Raw genomic sequence first — 26,498 nt, forward strand, 5'->3', positions numbered from 1 at the left:
AGAGAGAGAGAGATAGAGAGTGAGAGAGAGAGAGAGGAGGTCTGAGAAACGCGGCTCTCTGCCGAGTCTAATGCGAGTGAAAACACACTTTTTTATTTATACGCTGAAATCTTCGTCGATAAAGTGCATCGTTTCACCGCAGATGGTCTTCACTGAACGCAGAGGAACAGAACTGAAGCCCGTTTTGGCGATGACAGGCGTTTGGTGAGTAGCAAGTGCACAGAGAACCAGACGCCTCTCATAGAGCTTCATTGTGAATGCTCCACAGTCCACTACTAACAGGCATAATGCAGATTCTGCAAGTATGATATTAATAGTGTGTATCTGGAACGTTATGTCCTAAATCAAGCTCTGGCTTCAATCCCAGAGCTATGATGTCTAACTCTGTTTATTTTTGGTAATATAAGTATTTATAAATTCGGCTTATTATTGCATGCATAATACGTTCATACAATTGTTTACATGTACATATGGTTGAGAATGTTATATAGTGTATGTTGGTTTAGCTACTGTGTTTTTTTTTCATCTTACAAATGGCCTAGACATTGTTGGTATTTTATTTGTATTTTCTGTACTTTAAGTGGAATTTGAATACTAAGATGTTTGGAAAATAGATAGTAGGACATGCACATAAAGTTAATCTGCTTTCATAAAAGGTATTTCTTTATTTGCTGTGCTGTATTAAATAGATGTTGTTTTTGAAGTGCACCATTGCATGAACTCATCTATTCATGTGGTTAAAACAATTGGAGATGAATGAGAAGAAGACAGCATCGACAACATTAGAAAGACTTTCCTGTAAACAGCTACATGTAAATCACTGTCTGAAAGGGCTGTGAGACTTTACCCAGAGTGCTGTGCTGCTTCATGGTGGTACCATGACAATCAGAGTAGCATACAGGCAGTTACTGTGTCTGATTGGTGGAAAAATCAGTTAGGTTGAGTAATGGGTCACTTTGCTGCGGATAGAGTTCTCATGGAATCCAATTTGCAGCTTTATGTGTTTTAGATAATGCATAATAATCTTGTGACATTGACTGTGGTGACCACTGGTCAACTGACATAGATTTTAGGACTTCAAGCAACACAAGACAGTACCAAATTTTACATAAATATATACACTGCCCGGCCAAAGAAAAGAGGTCGCTGTTTGGATTAAAATTGAGGAGACTTTACAGAGCGCTTGACTCTTGCATTGTCAATGCAAAAATTGATGCATCTCTTGATGGAAATAAATGTTGTGATGTTATTTCCATCAATTTTTGCTCAAGATCTTGTATTGACAATGCAAGAGTCCAGCACTCTGTAAAGTCTCCTCCAGCACATCCCAAAGACTTTCAGTGAATTTAAGGTCTGGACTCAGAGGAGCCAACCATTCTTTCACAATCTGAGCCTGATGAATCTTGACATTGTCATACTGGAATATGGTCATGGTGTGTCTTCCTACATGGTTGTTTAAGAAATGAAAAGCTACACACTCCATCAATTAGGGTTAGAAGAACTCTTGCCAAACATATAACATGATAGAAACATAATAATCACTGCAATAATGATCCAATAAACTCTTAAGCATTTGCCAATTTAAATCCAAACAGCGACTTTTTTTGGGGGGGGGGGGGCAGTGTGTGTGTGTATGTGTATATATATATATATTAGGGCTGTCAAAAAGATTATCGCGATTAATCGCATCCAAAATAAAAGTTTGTTTTTAATAATATATGTGTGTGTACTGTGTATAATTATTTATATATAAAAAAATATATATTTATATATAATATAAACTATATAAATATATATACAGTATATGTATGCAAATATTTCTTAAATATATACATGCATGTGTGTGTGTTTATATATACAAAATAATTATACACAGTACACACACACATATTATGTAAACACAAACTTTTATTTTGGATGCGATTAATCGCGATTAATCTTTTGACAGCCCTAATATATATATATATATACACTGCCAGGCCAAAAATATTCCATTTTAGCTTGCACTGATGTCAGTTTCATATGGGACATGTACTGTAGCAATGTCGTTTCTCAAATAGAGGCATTATGTAGTTTTGGAAAAATGCAGCAACATTAGCTGCTATCAGTTCCTCCCACAGACGGTTTAAAGCAAGTAATCTAGTGCTAATTACTCTGTGAAGACACTCCGAACAGCTGCTTCATGTAGAACATGACTTTGTCCTCCAGGTCAGATCTGGACGTATTATATGCCAACCGACTTCAAGGGCGAACAACATCAAAAAGCACAATTTCATGTTGTTCATTCAACCTGCCATACTAAATAAATCACCCACACAGAGAGTGACAAAAAACGGAGTCGGCCTCAAAATGCCTGGATGCCACCGACTGTCCAAAAGGATATTTATAGACCTGGAGATCCCAGAGCCACAATAAAAGGAGAAAGGGAGAGAGCGAGAAATATTAGAAGAGTGACTCTGTGAAATATGGGATCTCTCTAGAAATGTCCCATTAGAGGGCTTGAATTACACTCCTCTCTAGCAAGCCGTTCTTGCATAGCCTCATCATTTTGCCTAATAATTTCACACAGAGTCTTTAAACTGCAAACAACTCCACAGGCCCTTCTTACAGGACCAGGCCTCCCAGTGGAGGGTTAGGGGACGGTACAAACTTGCAACCAGAGCTAGTCCAACAAGAATGTGAGTCTCTCTCATTGGAGGTTAAAGATAGAGAGGCAACACATGCTGGATCCTGACGGGTTCTTGTTTCAGTCGGCTGCCAAGAACTCGAAGGGCCGCTTTTGTTGTGTTTCGACCTGACGGAAAGCATTATTAAAACCTTTTGGACTTGTATTGGTCACTCATAAATAAGCAAGAGGAGGACTATGGTGCTGTCTGAAGGGTATCTGGTTTGAATTGTCATGTGTGTTTGTTGTTTTTATAGCAACGGTTTGTTTATATCGTTTCCATTTGGTTTAACGTGATAGATGCAGTGTTGAAACAGTGTACCAAAACACTAAATTACACTTAATTACGCTGTGGCAGCTTGTTTATCTCTGATGTGAGTTCAATAGGGTAGATGAGTGTCACATTACTGATGGATGGATTTTTTTGCAGTGCATTCTGGGTATTTTTCACATCTGCAGGTGAATTTGATAGCGATGGCTGGATGTGTAGTGCTTTGTCCCCGTGTTGTTCTGAACTCTTGGATCTCTGGGATTGTGATTGAACATTCCTTAAAGTTAATTGAGCATTAAAAGCTTTGTGAAGGATGGAGTTTAACTTCTCTAGTAGATCAACCTCATGTTTCCTCTTATGGTTTAATCCAGGTGCTGTTTTAAAGAGAAGGGAAAACCTGATTTTAAAGTTTTCATAGTATTAAAGCATTTTTAATGCATGGCATTTGAGGTTATGATGGTACGAACCAATCTAAAGCCCTATTCGGACGGGACTAGTTTCACAGGGGGACGTTAGAGAAATTTCTGCTTCACAGACGTACTTTGAGATTTTAATCCTGTCCGAATCTGCCATGTCTGTCTTTTTCTCACACGACCTCTGTAAAAATTCCAGAGCAAATTACCTACTGTTTTTCGTCAAACTCGGCGGTCCTCAGAGAAATCTAATCCCATCCGAATGCGAATGTCTGTGATTGCCGAAAATGTTTTTTTCCAAAACGCTTTTTCTTGTGTGTTTTGGTCAATGTGAACTGCCATACAATCTCTCGCTATCGCGCCGGTATTCACGTTTCTGCTTTTTGCGCACTGATACTGTAGATGTGTTCGGTACACTGCGAAGAAATAAAAAAATTAAATCAACAAGAAAGAGCCAAATCATGTAAACTGTTCCCAGATAGCACCGACTATTTGATGTGCATTTTACATCTGAAAGACGTATTTTTAAGAATGTTTGCTCATCTGCAATACGTCTATAGGACGTTTCCTGTCAGATGTCAAATAGACGTTTAGAAAATGTCAGTTTAACATACATTCTAAATTACATTACATCATTACATCTTAAAGACATCTTCTAAACGTCTATTTGACATCTGACAGGAAACGTCCTATAGACGTATTGCAGATGAGCAAACACTCTTAAAAATACGTCTTCCAGATGTAAAATGCACATCAAATAGTCGGTGCTGCTATCTGGGTTAAGACTGAAGCTACTGTAATATCAGTTTCAGGTAAGATTACTTTCATTTCTGCACTATAAGTTAAAACTTTTTATTCCAGTGTGTTTATTATAAGAACCCAGTTCTATAAAATCATGATGATAATGTTTACTTTTTTTATACTACAATTTTTATAAAATGTTTACAAAACACTAAATACGTTAGGACGTTTTACTTTAAATATTTAAAAGTGCTTAATTTTAAAAGTACTTAATTTCAAAATACATTTGACCATACGCAATCCACGCATTCTGAACACCTGATCTTCTGCAACGCCCACATGTAAAACACAGACACTCCTACCTCGGTAATAAACACGGAGATGTTAGTCCTGTCCGAATCCGTACATAAAATCACAGACCTAAATCTTGCAATTCTGACTTTATAACTCGCAATTGTGTTTATATTTAGCAATTCTGACTTTATAACTCGCAATCGTGTTTAAATCTCGCAATTCTGACTTTATAACTCTCAATTGTAAATTTAAATTTCTAATTCTGACTATAACTTGCAATTGTAAGTTTAAATCTCACAATTCTGACTTTATAACTCGCAATTTTGAGTTTAAATCTTGCAATTCTGACTTTATAACTCGCAATCGTGTTTAAATCTTGCAATTCTGACTTTATAACTCACAATTTCGAGTTTATATCTCGCAATTCTGAGAAAAGAAGTTAGAATTGCGAGATAACTCGCAATTCGGGGAAAAAAGTCAGTCTTTTTTTCCTTAGAATTTGACTTTATTTTTTAGAAAAAAAGTCAGAATTGTGCAATTATTGCAATTATCTTTTAAATAGTTTCTTCCATACGACACAGCTGTTGTTTGCTCGCAGTAAAAGAAGATGGTATTGTACGTCACAAGGCAGTGATCTTGTAAATGTTATTTTTAATCAAGGTCACAAGTGGAGTCCAAAACCTCTGTTACAATGTGAATCATGACAAAATGTCTCTATAGAAGAAGCAAGGGAGATAAATAAACACATGAATTACACCAAGGAACATGTCAGCAGTGGGTCACAGGTCTATTCTGGTAGGGTTGCAGACAGCAGGGAAACACAATGCTAAAAACAGTACAAATAATGAAATGCAATTAGCAATAATTGTATAGTTAGGATAGCAAAGTAAATAGTCTTATCAACTTTTAAAAAGGAGGAGAAAATGCTTTCCATATCTATTGTTGTTGACGTCAAAGGTTGTGGGTCCGATCAAACTCGCTATTTTCTTGCAAATTCATCTGTAACTTGTCTGAAGCAAGTCGAATTAGGCAGATCTGACATTTATGTAGCACTTCAGTGTCTTGAGTTTATCTTGTTGTGTATTGTTATATACAGTTTTTTTTATTAGTCTTATTAAATTTGCAGTGGAGTTTTGATAGAGCTCAAAACTATGGAGAGTGTTGTAATACATTATAAATGTTGTTTTACACATAATAATTGTTAATTCCTCAAAAGGTCTATTTTCAGCCCAGTTTGCCTTCACAGCTGTGGGACGCCTGTCACATTGTCCTTTTGTTTTCTGTATGTGTGATGTTTCGCAGAATGATTGAAGAGTCAGGCCGCAACAGAAGCACCATGGCAGACAGAAGACTACTGTTTGCTGAAATGCGTATGTATTTAACTCATTAAAACATACTCAAGCTAATATGCTGATAATAGGAAATACACTTCTGTTCAAAAGTTTGGGGTCAGTAAGATTTTTTTTAAAGAAATTAGATTAGAAAGGATTCATATTTTTAAAGGATTCACTTTTTAAAAAATAATTTTACAAAAGATTTTTATTTTAAATAAATTCTTTATTAATCAAGGAATCATGAAAAAATATATCACCGTTTCCACAAGAATATTTAACTGTTTTTAACATTGATCATAATAATAAATGTTTCTTGAGCAGCAAATCAGCATCATATTAGAATGATTTCTGAAGGATCATGTGACACTGAAGACTGGAGTAATGATGCTGAAAATTCAGCTTTGATCACATGAATAAATTACATTTTGCAACATATTCAAATAGAAAATAGCTATTTTAAATTGTAATAATATTTCACAATTTTAACTGTATTTTTTTAAATTAAATAAATGCAGTCTTGGTGAGCAGAAGAGACTTCTTTCAAAAACATAAAAAAATATTACCAACCCCAACTTTTTTATTGATAGTCTAGACATGTTAACAGTTCTTCAAATCATTTCCCTTTTGAGAAAAAAAAAAAACATCTTAACCAGCCTAAAGTGGTTAGGTTAGTTGTTCTTCCAACCTAGCCAAACTATGTTGTCTAGTCTAGTGTGTTTTGCTGGTTTTAGACAGGTTTTGGACTGTTGACCACCTTGACTAGGTTGGAAGACCAGCTAGACCGCCTTAAACCGGCTAAAATAGCTAAAATTAAAGCTATTTTCTATTTGAATATGTTGCAAAATGTAATTTATTCCTGTGATCAAAGCTGAATTTTCAGCATCATTACTCCAGTCTTCAGTGTCACATGATCCTTCAGAAATCATTCTAATATGATAGAATATGATACTGTTCAGTAAATGTGATGTTTTCATCTCACAGGTGCACTAGATCTGGACTCCATCAGATTGTCCACATATAGGACAGCATGCAAGCTGAGATTCATTCAGAAGAGGTGCAATTGTAAGTCTGAGGGTGTTTACTGCAAAAGATTTTACTGTAATATAACTTTAACAAGTGTTTTTTACACAAACATTCTGATTGCAACTTTATTTAGTATTCACAGTAGCTTCAGTCTTTGATGCAGTTCCAGATATTGCCATTTGTTCTTTGCTTCTTGCAGTGCATTTGGTGGATATCTGGAATATTATCGAGGTGTTCCGGGAAAACAGACTCAACTCCATGGACCTCAACACAGAGTTCTCAGTGTCAAATCTGCAAGCAATACTCTCCACCATCTTTTACCAGCTGAACAAGCGCTTGCCCACAACCCACCAGATCAATGTAGACCAGTCTGTCTCGTTCCTCCTCAACTTCCTGCTAGCGGCCTACGACCCGTAAGAAACCCTGACTCAATCATCTGCAGAGTTGCCTTAAATCTGTCTAGTATGACATTAATTTAAGTGTAGAAAAAATCAAATTCATTTGAAGTACATGCCACTTCATTGTCTTCACTTGATCTGACTAGAATTGCTTTACACATCACTTACTTTGCTATATGTGACCGTTTGAGACCTGGTTTCACAGACAGGGTTTAGATTAAGCCAGGATTAGGCCTTAGTTAAATTAGGAAATTTAAGTAATTTTTATAAACATGCGTTAGAAAAAAACATCACTGGTGTGCATCTTGAGACTAAACAATGACACTGACATATATTTTTAGATATACCAGTGCAAGTTGTGTAACAGCTCACACATGCATTGTAGTCTGGGACTAGACTTAAGCCTTGTCTGTGAAACCAGGCCTAAATGTGTTAGATGACGATTGTGTCTTTTCTAGGGAAGGTGTGGGAAAGATCTCTGTTTTTGTGGTGAAGATGGCCCTGGCTGCACTCTGTGGAGGGAAGATTTTGGATAAACTAAGATGTAAGTTTCACTTTGGCTTTGCCTTTGAACTGATGAGTGTTCAATGGTTTGATGCTGATTAATGGACGCTTAAGTGAATGGACAGAATTAATCATTCTATCATTATTTTAAAGGTCAGAGCAGCTGTCGTTACTTGAAAGTCAAATTTGAAAGGCATATTTGCCTCTCATGACCATGTCAGTATAGTTGGAAGTGTAGTTAAAACTTTTCGCCTCATTTCTGGTGATTCATTCCTAGTAATGAAACTTTACACTAACGTTTAAAAGTTTGGGGTCCTTAATATTTTTTTTAATGTTTTTTAAAGAAGCCTTCAGAAATCATTCTAATATGCTGATTTGCGGCTCAAGATACATTTCTTAATATTATCAATGTTGAAAACTGTTTATAAAACTCTTTGATGAATAGAAAGTTTGGTCACAGTTTTGATTAGGGTCCAATTCTCACTTTTAACTATGGTTTTTGTCTCAATAAACTCCTAATTACTGCTTATTAATAGTTAGGAAGGTAGTTGTTATGTTTAGGTATTGGGTAGGATTAGGGATATAGAATATGGTCATGCTGAATAATTAATTAATAAAACACATTAATATGTGCTTTATAAGTACTAATAAACAGCCAATACCCTAGAAATATGCATGATAATAAGCAACTAGTTAATAATGAGAATTGGACCCTAAATTAAAGTGTTACCGAAAGTAAAAAAAAAAAAAAATGTATTAATTTAATGCATCCTTGCTGAAGAAAGTATTCATTTATTTTTTAAAACCCCTCCCCCCCCAACTTTTTTAGGGTAGTGTACAGTATATGCTGATATTTAGATGAAGAACTAAACATTTCGATACATTAAATATGGAAAATTGTTTCCTGCCTGTATCATGCTTTGAGTTATTAAAATCTACCTGGATCTAAATGAACATAGTTTCTTTTAAAAAATGAAATTGATCACTCCTGATGCTTGTCTTTTTTCCTCAAGATGTATTTTCACAGATATCGGACCCAAACGGTATAATGATATACTCGCAGTTTGACCAGTTCCTAAGAGAGGTGCTGAAACTGCCCATGACGGTTTTTGAGGGACCATCTTTTGGGTACACTGAGCAGTCCACGAGAAGCTGCTTTCCACAAGAGGTTTGTGAATACACACACACACACACACACACACGTTGTGTTTTCATGTTTTATGGGGACTTTCCATAGACATAATGATTTTTATACTGTATATTATATTCCCTTACACTAACCCTACCCCTAAACCTACCTATCACAGAAAACTTTCTGCATTTTTGCATTTTTACATTTTTAAAAAAACATCACTTAGTATGATTTATAAGCCGTTTTCCTCAAGGGGACCAAAAAAAGCCCAAAACAAGGATTTCGGATATTGCCATCCTTGTGGGGACATTTTGTCCCCATAATGTAGGGTTTACCAGGCCACACACACACACACACACACACACACACACACACACACACACACACACACACACACACACACACACATATACATATACAGTATATATATATATATATATATATATATATATATATATATTTCCATGCATAAACGTGCGCCTATGATATGATACATTCAAGGCGTGCTATTACTTATTTAAGAAATCAGAAATCAGACACTATCATTCATTATTCAGCAAGGATGGCTAAAAGTGATAGTAAAGACATTTATAATGTTGTAAATGCTGTTCTTTTGAGCTTTGTATTCATCAAAGAATCCTAATAAAATATTATCATGGTTTCCACAAAAATATTAAGCAGCAGCACATCTGTTTTCGTCATTTATATTAATAATAAATGTATCTTGAGCAGCAAATCAACATATTATAATGATTTCTAAAGGATCAGTTGTCACTGAAGACTGGAGTAATGATGCTGAAAATTCAGCTTTGCATCACAAAAATATATTATGTTTTAAAATATATTCAAATAGAAAGCAGCGTTTTTAAAGTTTTAATAATATTTCACAATATTACTGTTTTTACTGTATTTCTGATCAAATAAATGCAATCTCAGTGAGGAGACGAGGCTTCTTTCAAAAAGCTTTTAAAAAACACAAACTTTTGAATGGTACGTTTTAATGCACGGTGGACAATAAAACACATTTTTAAAGTAAGTAAGATTTAGCTAGCAAAACCCAGTTGCAAATGCATAGCAGCGTCCTTGCAACCACCAGCAAGTTTTGCGTGGGCAAGCACCATTCACAATTTCTTCATAAAATGTAAAAAACATTGTTTTTCACAGTATGTACATGGTATTTATTGACTCATTTGTTTACTAACCGCTGGCCTTCCACAGAAAAAGGTCTCGCTCAATGTGTTTCTTGACACATTCATGTCGGATCCTCCTCCTCAGTGTCTGGTTTGGTTACCGCTGATGCATCGGCTGGCAAATGTTGAAAACGGTGCATCATTCTTCGTTTTTTTGCACAAACATTTATATATTATAACTTAAATGAATGACAAATATTGTGACTGCGCTTGATTAGTAGTGCTGACTTTATTTTGCCCCTCTCCTCTCTAGTCTTCCATCCTGTGGAGTGCTCCTACTGCCACGGCCAGAGCATGATGGGATTCCGCTACCGGTGCCAACAATGTGATAATTACCAACTTTGCCAAGAGTGTTTCTGGAGGGGCCATGCCTCGGGCAGCCATAGCAACCAGCACCAGATGAAGGAGTACATGTCATGGGTAGGTGAACGGCCTTGTGGGAGCGTGACTGTGAGTAAGTGTCAGTGACGGAGTCCCGTCATCCAAACAGTCAGATCACTTTATGCCTTTATACCAAATGTCATGACACCAGTCTAAATCTGACTCTGCACAATGAATTCACTTCTTTGGTAGCATTTACATTTTCTTTCTCTTTTTGTCAAGCTGACTAATATGGGTTTTTCAATTGCTGATGCCAAGGCTGCATTTGTTTTGGAATATTGTGAAATATTTGTACAATTTAAAATAACTGTTTTCTATTCTAATATACTGTAAAAAAAAAGAAAAGAAAAAAAAATCCTGTGATCAAAGCTGAATTTTCAGCATCATTACTCCAGTCTTCAGTGTCACATGATCTAGGGCTGGGCGATTTGGCCTAAAATCAAAATCTCGATTAATTGAACATTTTAACTCGATTACGATTAATGAACGATTTTTTTTTTTTTTTTTTTTTTTGCCCTCATGGTTCACTGACAAGTTTTTTACAGTAAATATGCTCACATATTACAAGTGAGAGATTTTTGAATGAAGGGTGCATTACTTGATTTTAAAATAATTGAAGGAAACACACACTATCTACTATCTATGATTATTTATTGAACATCAATGTTAAACAACTTAAATTAAAGCACACATTGCCTAAAACGAACAGTCAATTTGTTCTTATAAAAAAGTAAAAATAAATAACTTGCACTTTTGGAAACAAAATAAAAAAGTGCAAGTTATTTATTTTTACTTTTTTATAAGAACAAATTGATTGTTCGTTTTAGGCAATGTGTGCTTTAATTTAAGTAATTAATACGCTTGTGTTAAAGACATCTGCTTTGCGGAGGCACTTGTTGCTGGGCGCTTGTCAGTCTCTTTTTGATTTTTTTGAGCCATGCACTGTTCATATTCAGTAACGTGATTGTGCTCCAAGTGTTGAAACAAATTGGTGGTGTTCCCTTTGGACGTCGAAACTGTTTTTCTACAGTGTCTACATCTGACTTCATTTTGTTCGATGTCATCCTTACTGAAGCCAAAATGTGTCCAAATGACAGAGACTGCGTTTTTCTTTGGTACAAGCTGCTCTTGTTGCTCAGTTGTCTCAGTGATTAAGCTCTCCATGCTCGACATGTCGGCGGAATAACGTACTGTAAGGGAGCGGGGTCACGTGACTCCACACGCGGTAGTGTTTTAAAGGGAAAGTAATCGAAATAATCGACCTGGGAAAATTTGATCGATTATAGGTTCTGAATGTCGATTTCGATTACTTTTCGATTAATCGCCCAGCCCTAACATGATCCTTCACAAATCATTCTAATATGATGATTTGCTGCTCAAGAAACATTTATTATTATTATCAATGTTGAAAACAGTTGTGCTGCTTCATATTTTTGAGGAAACCGTGATACAATTTTTTTTTTGTGTGCAGGATTTGCTTTTATTTGTATTTTTAAACAGCATTTATTTGAAATATAAATCTTTTGTAACATTATAAATGTCTTTACTGTTACGTTTGATCAATTTAATGCAACCTTGCTGAATAAAAGTATTAATTTCTTAAAAAAGGAAAGAAAAGAAACAAATCTTATAGACCCCAAACTATTGAACGGCTTGTGTACAGACAGTACAATCATTTTAATGATGGCAAGGAAAATGTACACAAAATTGCTGAAATGAAATAAACATATATTTCACACAATATCCACCCCCCCCCCCCCCCCCCCCCCCCCAAATTTGTTTTGGAAGTGAGTAAATACTTTGTACGTGACCATTTTCCATCCCGTCCCTGACTAGAATTAAACATGTATTATCTGTTACTGCACATTTAAGACCTCTATATGTAAATAATCTCTCTTATGATATGTCTCTTATGTATTTCTGCATTAAACATTTACATTTAAAAAAGAAGAGCAGAGAAAATCCTTTTCATTAAACATTTATATGTATTCTTACTGATATGAATTCTTCTGGTTCAATACAGTCCTTTATTTCTCTCCAGAAATCTCCAGCAAAGAAGTTGTCAGACGCTCTCAGTAAATCTCTGAGTTGTGCCTCCAGTCGAGATCCTCCTTACCCGATGTTCTCCGATACACCCGAGAAACCGCTCAACCTCACTCATGTTGTGTACGTAAACTCACATTTTGCTCAGATGGATAGTGTAAAATTGTCGACCATATTACTGTACAATGAGTTTCCCATGAATTGTGCATGCTAACATTTTCCTGCCTTGTGTTTTTCGCTTTTATGCTGAAAAACAGTGACACATGGTAAGTAAAGTGATATAGAGACATATATCCTCATATGTTGTAGGATTTCACAATAATTTGATGGGCACAACTAGATATTTGGCACTACAGTACGGCACGCTTTGGTCGCAACACCTCAGTTATTGTTTTATTTCCTCCAGGCCTCCCAGACCTGTGAACAGTGGGAATGAATACATGCTCTCTCACTCCATGCCTTCCTCAGGAAACCCTTACTCCAGCAAAACGTGAGTATGATACTGAACAACACACATTTTCAACAGTCTTTTTTTTATGAAATAAAGCTGAAATAAAATAAATGATACATATTGTACACTTAAACTTGAATGAAAGTTAGAAATGTTTCCTTTTCATCCAACTGAAATAAGTGGCAACACTTTACAAAAAGGTCTCATTTGTTAACATTAGTTAATTCATTAACAAAACTACCAATGAGCAATATATTTTTACAGCATTTATTAGCCTTTGTTAATGATTAACATTAACTAATATTATTAAATGCTGTAGAAGTATTGTTCGTTTTTAGTTAAACTAATGTAGTTTACTAATGTCAACAAATGGAACCAATATGTTGAAGTTGAAGTATTAAATTATATATAATAATAAAATGACCAGCACATAAAAAAATTCTAAGACTTAAACTAAAATGAAAACTGAAAATATAAAAATAAAAGCTTTAAAAAAAAATTTAAACACAAATAAACAATGCAATAGTATATCAATTAATTTAAATGATACTAAAATAACACTGGTTTTGACGCATGTTTGTTTAAGTACACATGTGTTGCTCATTAATTTGTTTTATTATATCTCATTTTGGGGGTAAAAAGTGCTCTTGATGAGACAAAGCAAATGAAGCTGTTTTCCCGGACGACCCCGGATCTTTTAAAAGGGAAAGGGTAAGTTAGCCTGGTTGAAATAATGTTTATATGTCAACTGGTCTAAGTGATTATGAAGATCTTGTAATGACTATCAATGGGCTATCAAGTAGATGCAAATAAAAACGAGGCTGTGAGGGATTGTTTTGTATCAGATTGTCATTTGTTCAGCCAAGAAAAAAATGGGCATATTTTCAACATTTTGTCAACATTGACATATTAAATGGACTGTACTTCCATCCCGCACAACCCTATTTAATTTGCATTTTTGGTAACATTTTACAATAAGTTCCTATTAGTTAACGTTAGTTAATGCAGTAACTAACATTATTTAGCAATGAGCAATACATTTGTTACAGTATTTATTCATTTTAGTTGATGTTAGTTAAAAACAAATACAACTGTTCATTGTAAGTTCATGTCAGCTCACGTCCATTAAATAATATTAATAGATACTGTACAACTTTAACAATGTATTAGTAAATGTTAAAATGAGTTATGATTAATTAAGATTAATAAATGCTTCTTTTTTTTTTCATTGTTAGTTCATGTTAATTAATGTGAACAAATGGAACCTCATTGTTTCCGTATTTTAATAAATTCAAATAAGAAGAATGTTTTTTTTAGACTCCACCATTACAACTTTGCTTCTTAAAGTCATTGTGACGTCATCTGTGTTTCTGAAACGTTGTTTCAGGGTTCAGTACAGCCTCGATATTGCGGATAGGCTCGCTGACGAGCACATACTTATCGGACTTTATGTGAATCTCCTCCGAAAGGACCGTTCATGGTCAGTGTGAGCTGAGGTTGCTGTGGCACTTTTCTTCCTAATCTGTTTTTATAGCTTAGGTCACCATGTCAATCTGGTAATACACAGAATTCAATACAACATTGGTAATGTCAAACTATCATTTGAAGGTCTTTCCACATTTGAAATGTTCCTAATTTAATTCCTGAGTTGTAGAAAGGATCCCAGATGTGGGATGGTGACTGTTCTGGCCACAATTCTGTCTTATGTTTGCAGCTTGCTAACTGGCTAGGCTTTTGTTGTGTGTAAGCAGTGTTTTTACTCTGTGTTGATCATATTACATTTCACTGCCATAGAGCACAACAGTCCAGAGGGAAAAATGCCCTTCACCACAGAGAGATTAGCGCTAATGAATATTTTTTTTTAGTAGAGAACTACCATGAGCTAGCAATATACTTCTATATGATTTCAAAAATGATGATTAATCGCTGAATTCCCAGTGAAGAACTACACTACCCATAATCCTACACCATCCATAATCCACCAATTCCAGAAGCTTCTGGTGTCGTGGGAACAGGAATGGTGCCAAAACAGCTCAGTAGTGAATGCACACTCATATGAAACATAGTGAATGACATAATCGAGTCTCCCTGGACTCGCAAATAATTTATATACAGTATATATATGGCTATTTAGCAATAAACTATGCAATATAAGTTGTATAATATTGTTTTATACATATAATCATTGATTTATAATCTATAGATTTATACTTTACTATTTCAATTATGTCATTTGAAAGGCTTTATATAGCATTCCTGTATCTCAAACATTAGATAAAGATTATGGATAAAATGCAGTACCTAGTTAAAGATAAAATGCATATCTTGAATGCAATGTCACTTTGGATAAAATGATCAAAAAGCAAAACTGAAAAAGACAAAAATGTCCTTAAGGACACACAGGTGTTAAATTAATCCATTCCAAACTCTAAATTGACCCTTTAATTTTCATGACAAACATTTTTTTTACCTAATTGTAAACTTCTAATTTGATTAATGATGAATATATGAATTGTTTTGAACGTGTAAGTGGATCTTTTTTTTTTTTTCGTGTGTGGATTTTGTGTAGAAGTACAGTATGTGTTATTTTTGGGGAGATTTGTGCATCTATTTGGGATGCAAAAACAGAAAATACTCCACCAATTATCTACTTTAGTCTTGGGCACTAGTCTTTAAACAGGTGTGTTTTTCTATCTGAAGTAAAGGCTGATTTGCTCAAGGACATGATTATTCCAGTCCATAGGAACCTATACCTTTGGCTACAGTATATTGTGCATTATTTATGTATATATATCCTCATTATGCAACACCCTTAGCTATGGCTGTGTTTTCCCAGCAAAGATGTCTAATATGGAGATTATCCTTGCATTTGCTCCTAACTTTGCAGTGTTTTTTTGGGGAAACTGGGGCTCTATGGTCTTCATGCTTTGCTTAGATCCTGAAATGTGCTGGCAATGCTATTTTATTCTGCCATTAGGGTATTTTTTGTGCAGGGTGGAATAACGCATATTTATTGGTGACTTATTTCACAAAAAATATGTTCTTTTGATTTATAAAACCTATTTTTATAAAATTTGCAAGAACTTGTGATTTTCAATATGAAAACACAAAAAATATTTAGCCAAACAGTATATGTATGTGTGTATGCGAAGTTAATTATTATAAACTAACTTTGCATAGGCTACTAATTGCTATAGTAATGTTGCAGTAAATGCTTTTGTGATTCTGAGCTAGTAATTGTAAAGATGACTGAGCTTTGTTCCTTTCCTTGATTGATAGTTTCCAAGAGAGCAGTAATAACCAAGATGATGAGCACTGCCTCATTGCCCGTTACGCCTCCCGATTGGCTGCTGATGGAGCTGCAGCGGTAAGACGGCCAATCAAAATAACGATGAGATGTTATGGACAATGGTAGTGTTTGGAAAACCAGTTTGGAAACAACCATTATATTTGCAATTACACTTGCAATTATTTGTGCAATTAAGCTTATGGCAGAGAAATGACACACTTCATCTTTAACCATAATGGATATATGTACATAAATGAATGTAAACAACTCTGTTTAACTATAATCTGACTATTGTTAACAGAAGGCCAGAGTTCCAGCAGACATCTCTCTCTGTCTGGACACCAATAAACAGCAACGGCAACTTATCGCCGAGCTAGAGAACAAGAACAAGTGAGTATGAGACTGTTTATTATGGTATTGCACAGTGATCTGAATTTGCATTCTTAAAGTTAATAAATTGTGTATTTTCAGGGAGATTTTGCAAGAGATACAACGCCTGAGACAACAACATGAAGAAGCTTCCCAGCCTCCATTAGACAAAAACCAACAAAACCCAATGTTACTGGCTGAACTGAGACTGCTCAGGTAAGCACACACACACACACACACACACACAGAGCTTACAGCCGTGAATCAGACCTGAAACCTGATCGGATGTGGTGAACAGCAGATGCTGATGGTTTCGAGATAGACTGCATTGAAAGTGAGTGTAACCTGATCATGGCTCCTCTCATGAACGAGTACTTTAAATGCAATTTGCAACACTGAGACTCCTTCCTGTTTGTAGACATCACCAAGGCAGATTTGAATGGTGAACTTGCATATTTAAATAAGCTCTAGTCCTTCAATTGAGACACTTTACTGTGGTTAGTAAAATTAATTATAGTAACATATTATTTTGGTGCAAAAGTTCTACATTCATACTAAATGTTCTGTTAGGGAAGTGAGAGAATCTGCTTGTTTTGTTGGGCAGTTTTGGTTTCTAAATTTGTTTTTATGTTATTATTTTCTTAATGAACACCATAGTTACATTTATGGAAAATCGATTTTACATACAATTGAAACCTACTGCAAATACCACAGTTAAGAACATGGTTCCCAAGGACGAACTATGGTAAATAAATAATGTATTTTCTTTATTTGTAGAAAGCATCCGTTACAAATGTTTTTGGGTGAATTCTCTAAACACTTTGTTATTATGCATCTTATTCATAAACCACCCATAAAAGCCATTCACACCAAGAACGATAACTTTAAAGATAACGATTACTATATTAGCGTCCACACCTGCTGACTATATCGTTGTGTTTATTTTAAGCGCGCTGTCGCTTTAAATGCTCAAGCTCTTTAAAGCTGGACGGATTCTGATTGGCTGTCAATCATTCATCAACTGGAAAAAATTGCTTTGAAAAAGTGATTCCAACTACAGTATATCGTTATAGTTGTGGTGTGGACTCTGCTATTATTTTACATTTTTTGAAAGATTTTTAGAAGTATATCTTTATCGTTATCATTATATTTATCATGCATAATGTATTTAGTGAATTTAATGGTAAACAGCACAAAGAGCACATGCAAATAATCAACACTATCAGGCTGTTTATTATTGCACGATTAATTTTGAGTTAATGTCAAAGTTCTATCGATAACCTTGTGGCTTTCTTTGTCTCAGGCAGAGGAAGGAGGAGTTGGAGCAGAGGATGTCGGCTCTTCAGGATAGCCGTCGAGAACTTATGGTCCAACTAGAACATCTCATGCTTCTGTTAAAGGTAGAAAAGGTCTCACACACACACATAAACAAATGATGATTGCACAATTTTAAGAAGTTATATTTAGAATGTGGAGATGCAGAAATCCCTGTTAATGAGCTGAACTGCTCCATCTACAGGAAGAAGAGCTAAAAAGAGCTGTAAGTCTCAGAGCCCCAGTAACAAAACTGTGTATTAATATACTGGTAGCACTTTATTTTACAGTCCTGTTCCCCATTTACATACATACTAATACTTATAGTAATTGCAATAAATGGGTAATATCTAGGTACTAACCCTGAACCAACCCCTAAACACAACCTAAACCCATGTAGTTAGCTTATATTAGCCAGTACTTTCTTAGGTAAGTACACTGTAAGTACACGTACTGTAAAATAAAGTGCAACTAATATACTTCATCTGACTTGAGATTAAATGTATGTTGTGCATTTGTTCTCCCTAATATTAAACTATAATAAGAAATGTGTTGTGTTGGTTGTGTCTTTGGCATCTGGAACTTACTTTTGTTCATTAACACATAGCACAAATCAAAGTTAACGCTTGCTGTTATTCAGACTGACTACATTACAGCATGTCAATCACATACTCTAATTCTTCTTTGTATGATTTTGAACAAACTTCTAACCCTATAATAATAATGATAATAATAATAATACCTTTCATATGTCAAAGTCCCTTATTGTTGTTTGTGCTATAGACATGAATTATTAGCTAAACAACTGGCAAAAATAGCATATAGGGACCTGAGATTTGGGGTTTTGCTCTTTTGACCATCTAACACACACTGTAACAACGGGTTTTACAATGAAGACCTTAAAATGAAGGTCTTAAATCAGAGCAGAAAGTCTTAAATTCATAGTCATGGCATTAAATGTTGCATGCACTGCAAAGTTTTGTCCTGTTTTCCAATCCAAATATCTAAACATCTTTAAATACATGTTTGATGCAAATGTAAAGTCTTGGAAAATATACAGTATGTCAGTGAGTTATGAATACTTTCTGAGACCATTGGCAGATATTTGTTCTTGTTTAATCATAAGCTCACTTCATTTTGATAAATTGAACAGAAAACAAGGCTTCATACTTTATATCATTTTGCATTTCCAGCAAATTTGATTTAAGAATATATACATTTGCACTGGAAAACAAGACAGAGAGACTGAGGAAAAACATTGCTTTTTTGCAGTGTGATCAGAAGGTACAGTAAACGTTATTTCCATATTCTAGTGGTTAAAAGCAGAACGATTCAAGCTACTTTTTTTATCTGTTGTATTTTCAAACTCTAAAAGTGTTGCTAAAACAAATCAATGTTTCTCCCTAGACATTTACATTTAGAGAACATATTGACTTTATTCAATTTATTCCTTAAATCTGATTTACTTGGTCTTTAAAAAGTCTTAAATTTACCTTCATAAAACACGAAGTAACCCTGCAAAAGGATTTTAACTGTTTCAGTTTTAGTTCAAAATAACAAAACTGGATTAAGCAGTTTTGATTTTTATCTTACAATCATATAATCTCCTTTTGTTCCCTAGAACCAAGGCCCTGGCCCCTCCCCTCGCTCCTCCCCCAGCCACACGATCAACATCCAATCAGTATCCAGCAATACCACACCCATCCCCATGCCTGTCCAATCAACATCCGGCAATACCACACCTAGTCAGACGCCTCAGGACTCGCTGATGGGCCTGGGAGGAGAGGTGCAGCAGGCCTTCGCTCTGGGTAACCAACATGTTCCTCTTGCATTTGAAAACGGTTTTAGCCAATTAAAACCAAGAGTTACTGCAGATCAGGGTTGCCAGGTTTGCATAACAAAACCACCCCAATTGCTATTCAAAACCTGCCTGGTCATGGCAGTTCTGGGAAGGTTCCCCGGTAGAAATCGCATTCGGGGGCAAAAAGTGAGTTCCCGGACCGGTTTGGAGGGGGGTGTTGCAACAACCCGCAGCAACGGTATAAAAGTAGCCCAATTCTGCAGAATTGGCAACACTGCGGCAGATTGACATTACAGGAATATCCTAGGTTAAAAACATAGTTTTAAAAGAGTTACATGAATAATGCAGCAAAAAACATGTTTATTATTTGATCTGTGAAGTTGTCTAAATCATTTTGGAGTTATAGTGCTTTTCTAGATTCCATGTAAACAGCTTAACTAGATCATCTTCCTGAGACTAAACAAACATTAAAATAAGCCAAAACATCAAGAACAAGATATTTCTATTTTTTTCTTTTTTCTTTAATTAATAGAGAATTAATTTCATCTTGGAAAAATGAGGAAGTCTTTAAAAACGTAGACCTGGAAATGTCATGCAAGTTAATAAAACCATAAAAGTCCATGGCCATTTTGATAATGAATATTATTCAAATGAATATAACATTTTTCTATGCCATGCTAAAATATTTTAGCATGGCATAGAAAAAAAAAAATCTTATCCCCAGTAAATTATGACCAATTGGAAAGGTTATGGGACCTTTGAGTCGAAAAAGGCTGAGAAGTACTGCTTTAAACTAAGTTAAATGCACTTGCAACTGTACCATGCAATATATTAAGTAATATTACATTATTATTAAATTATTAAATATCAACTAATAAATACTAATATTAATATAACTATAAATATTTAATATTAAAAAATGTGATTTCTTTTTTGAAGGCTCCAGAAGGAATTTAAGAAACGATCTCCTGGTAGCTGCAGACTCCATAACCAACACAATGTCTTCATTGGTGAAAGAACTTAACTCAGGTAATATTGAATGATCAATCTCATGCCCACCAACGATAGCATAAGCTATTCAGTGATGTTCAGAGTTTGCCTATGATGATGTTTAGAGGCTGGGAGTGAAACGGACCTCACGTTCTCAACGTCAGACGTTCTCCACGCACGGAGCGCTTCAAGATCAGGGTAACAACAACATGTTGCTAAATCACCTGCTGTTTTCACCTGCTGAAGTGTGTGATCACGTGTTGTTCAGATCTCCTGGGCATTTCTCACTGTGTTTCTGCTCTCATAGGGCAGCGGGTAAGATGGAGCCTGGGGAATTCTATGGACATGATCTGGAAAAGCAGCTGAACAGAAGCCTGAAGATGGAGGAACGACTCAGACACACACAGGAGCAGGTGAGACAGTTGAACACACGCAGTAATGCAGCAGTTAGATCAGCAGAGAAGATTGCATGTGAAATGTTGGAATATGCAAATTGTCATCCATGCCAAATGACTGAACCAACCGTCATCAGTTCCCATTTTACTCTTAGAATCTTTGCATTAATATGCTGTTAGTAACCAGTCACAGAAAAGAATAAGATCAGAGAATACTGAAAATGTGTTACGGTTTCCACAAAAATATTAAGCAGCAAAAAAAATAAAAATAAACAGAAATGTTTCTTGAGCAGCAAATCATCATATTAGACTGATTTCTGAAGGATCATGTGACACTGAAGACTGGAGTAATGATGCTGAAAATTCAGCTTTGATCACAGGAATAAATTACATTTTGCAACACATTCAAATAGAAAACAGCTATTTTAAATTGTAATAATATTTCACTATTTTACTGTATTTTTGATTAAATAAATGCTTGTTAGCAGAAGAGACTTCTTTTAAAATCTTACTGACCCCTAACATTTGAATGATAGTGTTATTTGGCAGCATTCATTTTGCCTTAAAGGGATAGTTCACTTTGAAATTAAATTTTGGTATGTTTTAGCTTACCTCAAGGGCATCCAAGATGTAGGTGTCTTTGTTTCCGCAGTAGTTTCAATTTTGATATTTTTAGGTCAAACCGTTCTTGTCTGTCAGTCATATAATGCAGGTCTATGGTCACTGTCTCAAAGAGCATGCACAGAGTCCAAATTAAACAATTCCCCATCGTAAGTACACATTGATGGCCTAAGACACGAAACGAGCGGTTTGTGTGAGAAAACGAACAGTATTTATATCGTTTTTACCTCTTATACACAGCCACGTCCAAGTGATCTGAGGGCGCGCGCGCATCCTGGTGTGTGAAGTGTACGCAGACTGGTGCATAGATATATACACTAGATGTCGCCTTAAAGACATTCGTTCCAATGAACTGCTGTAGCCAACATCTAGTGTATATATATCTATGCACCAGTCTGCGCACATCTCACACACACAGGATGCGCCCGCGCCCTCAGATCACTTGGATGTGGGTGTGTTACAAGAGGTAAAAACAATATAAATACTGTTCGTTTTCTCATACAAACCGCTCGTTTCGTGTCTTAGGCCATCAATGTGTACTTACGATGGGGAATTGTTTAATTTGGACGATGGGGAATTGTTTTAATTTGGACTCTGTGCATGCTCTTTGAGACCGTGACCACAGACCTGCATTAAATCACTGACAGACAAGAACGGTTTGACCTAAAAATATCAAAATTGAAACTACTGCGGAAAAAAAGACACCTACATCTTGGATGCCCTTGAGGTAAGCTAAAACATACCAACATTTTATTTCAAAGTGAACTATCCCTTTAAATTAAATAATAATACATGGATGCAACAAGTGGTTTATATTTAAAATAACCCCCACAAAAGATAAATAACGTCTCATATGTTTCTGTATTCACATCAATATTGTTATCTGCCCCAAAGCCATTTTTAAGTATCAAACTTTTGGATGGATATTCTGGGAAATATGCCAACGGTGTGTCATGAGTACGCTGCATCATTTTTCAAATTTGATTTCTTTTTAATTGCTATAGAAATGAGATGAAATAGAAATGAAAAATCCATTAAAGCAAATGGATATTTCATTGTAATGAACATATCCCCAGGCTGCTTCCCCGGCACCTGTTCTTGAGGGCCGAGATGATGTTCATTTTAACCGCATCTGTACGAGTTTTGCATGCAACGAAAAAAGTGCAAAAAAACGGCACTGCTATTTCTGCTCCTATAAAAGTTGAATGTATTGCAACGTTTCGATCAAATGAGGTCAAGCTCCTTCCATGCAGGTCAAGATATTCCGATCATTTTATCTGTGAGTTTTAAACTTTCCTCAATGCTGTTTTTTTCCAGGTGACCTTACAAGAATAGCTGCGTTTAATAAGCAATGGTAAGTATTCGTCAGCAGCGCCGTGACAGATGCAATACAACAGTGTTTGATGGTTCAAACCAAGGCTTTTCCTTTGTCTCTTTCTGTCCTCACAGGGAGATGGAGCGACTCTGAAGCACTGTGCAACCAGACCTGAGCTGGAACATACAACTCTTCTGAAAAGCATCAACTCACAACAATACTGTGGTACACAACCCAATCTATAAATATAGAAATATATTTTTAGAATCGACAAAATGTTTTAAGACAATACTGTGAACTGACTTTGGAAATTTCAAATAATGGAACTGTCTACAACACCACCAGTGCCATAAATCCAATGATTAGGAGATTATTTCATTTACTTGGTGTTAATGTGTTCAAGTTTGATTTGTTTTTGTGTGTATCTGTTCAAAACTTGTACTGTATTTAAATATCTGTTAGGGGAAGTGGAATCTTTACTGAAGCTGCTATCTTTACAAACAACATATTTTATTGTACATTAACTGCAGAATACCCTGACCTGATGGTCTTTTAAAGCTTCTAAAATATTAGGATATTGTTGTAGCTTCAGTTTCTCTTTGAGAGTGGAATAATTTGAGACTTGCAAATACACTGCCTTAGCTGATCAGACTTAGTTTACTTTAATAGGTGGGTAGGTATGTGTACAATTTTTAAAGGCATACATTTTAATGAATAAGAACAGTACAGAAACAGATGAATCTCATGAATACACCACCAGGTCACGTTTAACTTTAGAATCCCCAAAATAAAAATGTAATGTGTTTTGCATGAAGAAAATTTTAGGATCATTTATATTTCTGAAATTGTGATATTATTTTCAGTGTAATACAATGCTTTATTTAAATCAGCCTAAATTGAAGGTAGTAGTAACATGTATATATACTTTACAATTTTATCCATATGATTACATATTTCATACTAAATAATACATTTCTTAACATTCTTGAATTGCAACAATAATTTGGCAGAGTAAAACATGTTTATCTCTACTTTAACATGTACATCGTCTTGAAATTAATGTTGCATATTTGCATTGCAAAAAAACAAAACGTACTGGTTCTAAAATATAGAATTAATTTTTTTATGCAAAATATATGTGATTTTTATGCTTTCTTTAAAAAAATAAAATAAAAATCCTTTGGATTTTAGAGGCAAATATGACCAGGGCATGTTTTTGACAGGTTTCATGAGATTCATGCAAAACTTTGTACCTCTGGATTCAAAGGAAAATATTATTTGACTCCAAAGGGAATATTTACCATGCTCTATTCTTTAATTAGCAAAAAACAATGAAATGCAGACATTTTGAGACAAACACATGTGACAGCATCTGACACTACTGAATGTGCTGTTATGTTGTTCAAGGACCGACAAGATGCCTTTTTACAAAAGCATATTTTGGTGTAAGATATATTGATCTAGAACATAATCATCACGCTTGGATTGATTTTATTGATGAATATGAATTCCTTGTAAAGATATCCACTAGATTGGTTTGGCTTTGACCATCTCCAGACTCTTTCATTGATGCTTTTTCTTTGCCACTGTCACACTTCAGCAGTCACATTGATCTCATGGTTTACTTCAGACAAGCAGTTATATGCCACAACACAAACAGCATTCGCGCCCTGCTGCCAGCCGTTGCACTTTTCAGTTATTTTGCATGGTACTAAATAAAAATATTATGTTGTACAAATATCTTCAAGTGTCCACAAGTTATGGTATTTTATATAATTTGGGATATCAGTTTGTTAAAACTGATCCTTCATTTCAAATAATTTTGCACAAAATGTTGTTCTAACTTTGTGAATTGTAATATGTTTATGCAATATACACAACAGCCACTAGATGTCCTTGTTGAGCAATTAGATATTTTTCCAATAAGACAACAAATATCACATTATAAAGGGATAGTTCATCCAAAAATGAAAATTCTGTCATTAATTACTCGCCCTCCTATCGTTCCAAACTTGTAAGACTTTCGTTCATCTTCGAAACACAAATGAAGATCTTTTTGATGAAATCTGAGAGCTTTCTGTCCCTCCATTGACAGCTACGCAACTACCACTTTGATACTTCAAAAAGTTCATAAAAAGATCGTAAAACTAATCCATATGAATTGAGTGGTTTAGTCCAAATTTTCTGAAGAGACTCGATCACTTTATATGGTGAACAGATTTAATTTAGGGCTTTTATTCACATCTAAACATTCATCAACGCACACATCAGTTGTGGTAAACAGAAGCTCAAGCATGTTCACTTGACGTGTGAGAACCAATGAGGTTCATTCTCGCGTTACGCATCACGTTTGATCTTCAGCAAGAACCAATGAGGTTCATTCTCGTGTAACGCATCACGTTTGAGCTTCAGCAGGAACCAATGAGAATTGTTTTGGGTGAACCATCCCTTTAAGAATAAATAAACAAAATGAACTAAACATCTATTAAAGCGGGGCTCAGTAACTTCGGGATTTCTTCGCTGTATTCTAGCTTTTTGCTCGCAGGTTTCTCTCTAGAGCTCCCCCCACAGCTTCGGAATAGATATTTGACAACACTGTTGTAAAAACTCGTAGGCGATTCTCGGACACCAGAGGCTAGTAGATCAACGACATCAAAGCAGATGGGACATTCTTTAAAACGTCTTCTTCATTCGGGTTCAAACAGCGTGAGGGAGCGCAATAATGACAGCATTTTAGCAGATTTCTTTTGGCCGTAAAGCAATTGTTTACATCGCGAGACCTGATATCACGCGAGACTTCCTGACGCGGCGGCCGGCGGCCCGCCGGCTCAAAGTTGCAAGTGCGTATTTTCCGCTCACGGGCACCAGGGGGGTGCGAAACGACCACCATTCAACCCGAAATAAGTAATATAACCATTCCAATGACTCCGAAGCTGTTCAGTTAAGGTAAAAAAGTTACTTAGTTCACCTTTAATCAAATTGGATTAATGATGTTAAAGCAAAACGAATGTTTTGCTGTTCCCCAAAACGAATTCAATCAAGACGCTTTTGGATTATCAATGAATGAATGAGACACCTAAATTTACATGTAAATAAAAATATAGTAATGGCCAACTATTAAAGTGAGACTAACTTCCTAATTGGCTTATTAACTCGCCATATGTAATTTGACTTACTACATGCTATAACTACACAGTGACTATAATGCCATGTGTTTTACGTCTGGTAAATATTAGTTTATTAGACTGTCTGCTCCCCATTATTTAGGAACCTTACAATGAAACAAAGGCAGGTTCTTCCTCTAAATTTAGCCTTTTATCTATCATCCAAACATGTTTCCCGTCGTGATAAATTAACGCATCACTCATTTCCCTTGATCCATAAAAACATCAGGAAATCACCATTCCATATTCAACGAGCAGCGCACTGCGTTCCTATTGGCCGTGAAAGACAACATCCGTTGCTTCCGTCAACCAATCATTTGAACGAAGGGAGGAGCCAATGAGAAAAACAACGGCTATTCATCTATCAACCAATCAGCGGGAAGTTGAAGGGCCATCCGCC

General features: G+C 35.4%; 1 protein-coding gene across 9 annotated transcripts; it reads left to right on the forward strand.

Moving 5' to 3' along the window:
• On the forward strand, nucleotides 1-26,470 carry dtna (dystrobrevin, alpha). Of its 9 annotated transcripts, none has more exons than XM_079863078.1 (23): nucleotides 1-204; nucleotides 5,687-5,754; nucleotides 6,700-6,780; nucleotides 6,941-7,154; nucleotides 7,598-7,683; nucleotides 8,657-8,811; nucleotides 9,994-10,099; nucleotides 10,219-10,385; nucleotides 12,388-12,512; nucleotides 12,796-12,879; nucleotides 13,483-13,551; nucleotides 14,228-14,320; nucleotides 16,120-16,207; nucleotides 16,431-16,519; nucleotides 16,601-16,714; nucleotides 17,802-17,898; nucleotides 18,018-18,038; nucleotides 19,434-19,620; nucleotides 20,553-20,642; nucleotides 20,729-20,801; nucleotides 20,911-21,016; nucleotides 22,937-22,973; nucleotides 23,069-26,470. In XM_079863078.1, the coding sequence occupies exons 2-22, from the start codon at nucleotides 5,688-5,690 to the stop codon at nucleotides 22,952-22,954; spliced, it is 2,130 nt and encodes a 709-aa protein (XP_079719204.1). In that variant the 5' UTR covers nucleotides 1-204; nucleotide 5,687; the 3' UTR covers nucleotides 22,955-22,973; nucleotides 23,069-26,470. The 9 variants fall into 9 exon arrangements, 8 of the variants coding, with proteins under 8 accessions (XP_079719204.1, XP_079719209.1, XP_079719202.1 ...); XR_013820170.1 differs by lacking the exon at nucleotides 1-204 and adding an exon at nucleotides 2,749-2,880 and having other exon boundaries at nucleotides 20,916-21,016; nucleotides 23,069-24,692; XM_079863076.1 differs by lacking the exon at nucleotides 1-204 and adding an exon at nucleotides 2,749-2,880.
• The last annotated feature ends 28 nt before the right edge of the window (nucleotides 26,471-26,498 follow it).

This window comes from Squalius cephalus, assembly GCF_949319135.1.
Source record: "Squalius cephalus genome assembly, chromosome: 25".
NCBI lineage: Eukaryota > Metazoa > Chordata > Actinopteri > Cypriniformes > Leuciscidae > Squalius > Squalius cephalus.

Excerpts from the sequence above, each read along its gene's own strand:
- dtna (XM_079863076.1), top strand. Across the intron at positions 18,039-19,433 it reads AAGAAGAGCTAAAAAGAGCT|AACCAAGGCCCTGGCCCCTC; the intron begins GTAAGTCTCAGA and ends TTTGTTCCCTAG. Across the intron at positions 20,643-20,728 it reads GGTGAAAGAACTTAACTCAG|AGGCTGGGAGTGAAACGGAC; the intron begins GTAATATTGAAT and ends GATGATGTTTAG.